At 44.0% G+C, this 4,778-nt stretch overlaps 1 protein-coding gene across 2 annotated transcripts in view; it reads left to right on the forward strand.

Moving 5' to 3' along the window:
• Positions 1 to 12: 12 nt before the first annotated feature.
• ARL15 (ADP ribosylation factor like GTPase 15) overlaps positions 13 to 4,778 on the forward strand; it is a 405,914-nt gene continuing 401,148 nt past the window's right edge. Inside the window, exon 1 of one of the 2 annotated variants that reach the window (XM_019517874.1) lies at positions 13 to 83. In XM_019517874.1, coding sequence (XP_019373419.1) covers positions 72 to 83 — 12 coding nt within the window. In that variant the 5' untranslated portion in view covers positions 13 to 71. The remainder of the gene's footprint in view (positions 84 to 4,778) is intronic. The other variant, XM_019517872.1, reaches the window with a different exon arrangement.

The raw sequence follows: 4,778 nt of genomic DNA on the forward strand, positions 1-4,778 counted from the left end.
CCCCGCGCCGCACAGCCGCTGCCCGCCGCCCGCCGCCTGCGCCGGCACGAGCGGAGCCCTCGCCCCGGTACATGGATTACCTGGTAGGTCCCGGCAGGCGGCGGCTGCCCCCTCGTCCTGGCACGAGGCGGGGGCTGCAGCCCGCGGGGAAGGGGCCTGCCTCGCTTCCCGCCGGCTCGCGGCGCCCCTGCATTGCCGGGCGCTTGGCTTCCCCAGCCCGCCGCTCCCCAGTTCCTGGTGGAGACGTGGGAGCAGGGCTGGTGCGGGGCGGCTGCCTTTATCAGGCTGGCAAGACTATTAAAGGCCAATAAACTGGAATGGTTTTGCTAAAGTGCACTGCCGCCCTGCTCATTTGCTCGCTATTAGATCTCTAAAGCTACGACCTAGGTCACCCTCTTGCTTCCCCGAAGGCATTAGCATAGGGGACGCTTGAGCGAGCTAGATGGTAACCAGGGGCATGAGCGGCGCTGTGCCCGGGTAGCTCGGTATGCAGGAGTAATGGTTAATGCTGTTTAATGAACGTTGCCTTTATTTGTCTGCTGAGATTGTATCGCAGGTGTGTACTTGAGGCCAGGGGTTGTAGTTAGTGTTCAACCTCACAAGCGGATGGGGCAGCTCTTGATAAACCCGACCAAATGGGCGCTGGCGAGTTGGATCTCTGCATTTTCGTGATGTCTGTTTGGCTGATTTCATGTCAGAATGGGAGACAACAGTGAAAATGTGGGTGCAATTCATCTGCTAGGCTTTAATTTTTCTTTCTGTTTGCCTAAAGCAGGTAAACACCACCACTTCTTACTTCTCAGATTTAAGCAGGTGTCACTTTGTTCACGTGTAAGTGGTCTCAATAAAAAGCACTCTTTTGCCATTTTCATCCAACGATGGTAAGTCAGTGTGTGGTGGAACGAAGAATGTCCTTTCAGTGGCAGTTAAAAGCTTGTAACCTTTCTTTAGTTTATTCTTGTGCTTGCTATGCATGGCTGTAAGTTTTTGAGATTTCTCATGGCCACCAAGATCCCTTATGGGGTCATCTTTAAAGAGGTCTATTGAGAGAGTCTCACTTTGGTGATACAATGTGCAATAGCCAACCTGAGAACTGCATCAACAAAGAGAAGTAGCTAGCAAAAGGAATGCATTATTTTAACACTTATGAAATACTGGCTTTGGGTACTTCAGCTTGAATCTTATTATCCTGTACAAATTGTTCTGCTTCATTTGAAAGCTTTCTTACAAATTGTATGATGCACATGAGTTGTTGAGGCAAGCTCTGGAGAACTGAAATGGCAGGTAAACTTCTCGTTAACCTAGTTAATGAAAGACTGGTAATGAACTTGCAATATCCTAAGTGCAGCCTTACTGTAGCTTCTTGAGAGCCTGGAGCTGTTCTTAAAATTTTCCTTTTATAAACTTTATAGCCAGTTTCATCTGGATACCTTGTATATTTCTTTCAGCAAAAGCTAACCTTTGTGACTGCCACAGCCTTTTTATGAACGGTCTGTTGGTCTGCGAATACTACATTTAACAAACTTTGAAAATTGTTGGTGTGCTTGCAAATTTTAAATCAAGGTGGGAGGCAGTTTTTAAATAAACTTACATGTTTTTTTTTTCTGTTCAAGTCTGGCTTTTTGTCTAATTGATGCTGTTGCCCATTCCTGACTTAATGACATGTAAAATGCCACCCAGCATGTTTGGAGTGATCTTTAACTTGCACTATGACAATTTTCCACCTGTAGCTCTTCCTTTTTGTCTTTAAAAAGAGAACCTTTTCAGCTCACTCTTTATTTTGTGCATTTTGGCAGCTTTTGTTTGACTTCTTGCTGTAACTAAAAGTATCTCTTGAAGCATAACCTCTTCCAGACAGGGCTCTTCTTTTGTCCAGTTCGCCTCTTGTGCACATCTGGCACTACATGAAACTGGGTTTTGGGCTAAAAATCTCTGCTCCTGCCATGCTGTCCTGTTGTAGCTGGTTCAGGTGCAAGCTGAATTTGAACCTTGGTTCAATCTTTGTCGGTCAATATAAGGTGTCTTCTTGGGTCCAGAGAACACTAGTTTCTGAAGAGACCATTACTTTCACAGCAGACCAAGGTCCCCCTAAGTCAGTTAAAATAGTTGTGGATGGTATCAGCAGTCTTAAAACAGCTGTGAAAATGAAGGAATAAAAGGATTATATTCTGTACATATGCAGACACTAGGGCATTGCAGAGTAGTTAAGGTATTTCTTTCTTTCAGATGCAGACTAAACAGTTGTTGTTTTTTAAATTTTTCTTTCCAGTTGTCATTCCACCTTTCCCAGAATTTGAGGGCACAACCCTTCCTGCCGCGCACCCTCTCCCAGGCAGCACCTTCTAGCTGATCTGCCCCTTTGAGAACAGACGCCAGCCCTGGCACCACCATGCAGCTCCTTGCCACCCTTGAAGGGCCCCCCTGGCCCCTTCTGCTGGAGGGGCAGGTGGCTCCAGTCCCAGTCCCCAAACCCTGGCCCTAACTCTCGCTCCCCATAGACTTACCTGCATCCAGTTGCTGGGGCTGCTCCCACCACCCTGCCTGGCTGGATGCCAGCCACGTGCATGTATGCCTGCTGCCTCCAATCACCCCAGGCAGCTTCTTGAAGGCTGGAGCATATTTTTGTGACTGTTTGTGACCCTTTCAAATATTCATGTGACACTTGGGTTGTGACCCCTGGGGTTGAGAGAGACTGATATAGTCCAACCCTCCTGTCCAAGGCAGGATCATCCCAATCTAAACCATCCTGAAAGTGTTTGTCTAACTTAACCTTCCTGCACAACTATTATGCACAGTGGCCCAAGAGCACCCTTGCCACAGGTAAAGTGGGGGGAAGTGTGATGCAGGCAGGATATGTAACTGTTCCCGTGAATTGATAAGGAGCTAATGCTTAAAGGATGAGCATGTGGCTAAGTGGTCTCAGGGTAAAGGGTTAAAATTGTATTTCTTATTACTTTTAATAAATTGATCTCTCTCATTTAAACAGAGTTGCTTTACAGTTAACAATGAGAACAAATTATGAACTATATTTATAAAATAGGCTGTTTTGGGTTTTTTTGTTTTTTCTCTGCCCCCCAATTTTACAAACACTAAATCCATATCTAGGGGCACCTATATGTGTACTGGATGTCTGTTCCGACACATGCTAATTAGCATGAGTCAGAGAAGACTTGATTAATCGAGTCTGGAGCATGCTACTTAGTATGCCTTAGCAGCCTTGGTGTCATGTATTCACCATTCCCATGCTTCAAAATGACAGTGGTAGCCCTTTAAAGGTCATTTTTGAAGCATGGGATGCTGAATACACGTGATGTTGCAGGCACTTTAATTAGAGTGGCTCTTGGAGACGCTTTTAATTAAAGCAGTCCCCCCTCTCTGCCACCCTGGAGCATGTATAAAGATGCCCTAGGAGCCCAAGTGACTTAGAAGCTCAAGTCCCTCTCACTTGCAAGCTCTGATAGAGTGCAACATGGTGAAAATGCTTTAGTGTTTCTTATATTTCTGGAAGTTCAGTGTCCTACCCTGACTTGTTGTGGAATACGTTATGTTAGTTGCTTTTCATTTAATCCAGTTCCTGTGGCTAGGAAGATAGTAATGTATGATAAATTTATCACTAGGTGCTTCCTGAGCTACTCAGGCATTAAGCTTTTTCCCTTTGCACTCTGAGGCCACTGAAATAATATTCCTTTCATGATTATTTTTCAAAATAATTAGTAAGGCAGTTCTGTTGTTAGACGTATCTTTCACTGGGGCTTTAAATAAGTAGCTGCTGTTCTTTAGATATGACTCTTTTTTTTTCCCTTGCAGGATATTTGGCCTATGGTGTAAATTGGTATATTCCTCTCTCTTATTTTGCAAAGGTGACCTGTGTGTTTTGTTTTTTCTTCTCTAGCAGTTCTCAGAGCTCTCTCATTGGTTTTGATGCATCTCTTTCTATATCCATGTACCACTAGTAGAGAGTACTTGGTTGTCTTCTTTGGATGAATTGTCAGTTGTAGCAGTTGCCATTCTTAGGGTTTGTGTGCCTGCTGTAAAGTTTGGTGGCTTTTACCTCAAGGCACCATCCCATTTCTTTGCGTAGAAAGAAGGACAGGCACTTGAGGCTTTGCAGATATGTGCAGATCTATAAATGATGTTTCCATGTGAAACTGTGTTATCATGGGAAAGAAGACAAACTTTGAATGCAAGCTTCCTTAGTATGTAGTCACTCTCAAGTTCTGAATGCTTCTTTCTTCTGGTACCAATGGCAGTTCTGTTGCATATATTTAATATGGGGCAGGAACTAATAAAGCAACTTGCATTAAATGTGAGTTTCAGAGACCTTGTAAACTGAAGTAGCTGATACAGCTAGCTCCAAGGTTCAGCACAGTATATTAGAAACCAAACTATTACTTTGCTTATAGCTGTGATGGAACCAATGTACTACTCCAGTAAATTTAAGGTGTTAAAATTTGGGCAGCAACAAATGGCAGCAATTCTGGGACATAGTCCATCAAAAATGCACCCCCATGGATGTTCAGCTGCATTAAATAAATGTGCAAACTCTGTTTAGTACAGCCAAGGAGCTTAAAGGAGCATGCTTGGGAAAAAGATCTTTCTCAGAAAAATCAATGTGACCACTATTGCAGAGAGCACTTGCTGACTTAAAGAATATAGTTGTTTTATGAAATTGGTAAGAAAAATATTGATGTTTGAACTTTGTGAAACCTAATCATCCTGCTGAAGATGAACTAGCAGAAGGGACACACATTTTCTCTTTTAGGTCAGTGATTCTCAAC

This window comes from Gavialis gangeticus, unplaced genomic scaffold (genome assembly GCF_001723915.1).
Source record: "Gavialis gangeticus isolate Ggan-Ray unplaced genomic scaffold, GavGan_comp1, whole genome shotgun sequence".
Taxonomy (NCBI): domain Eukaryota; kingdom Metazoa; phylum Chordata; order Crocodylia; family Gavialidae; genus Gavialis; species Gavialis gangeticus.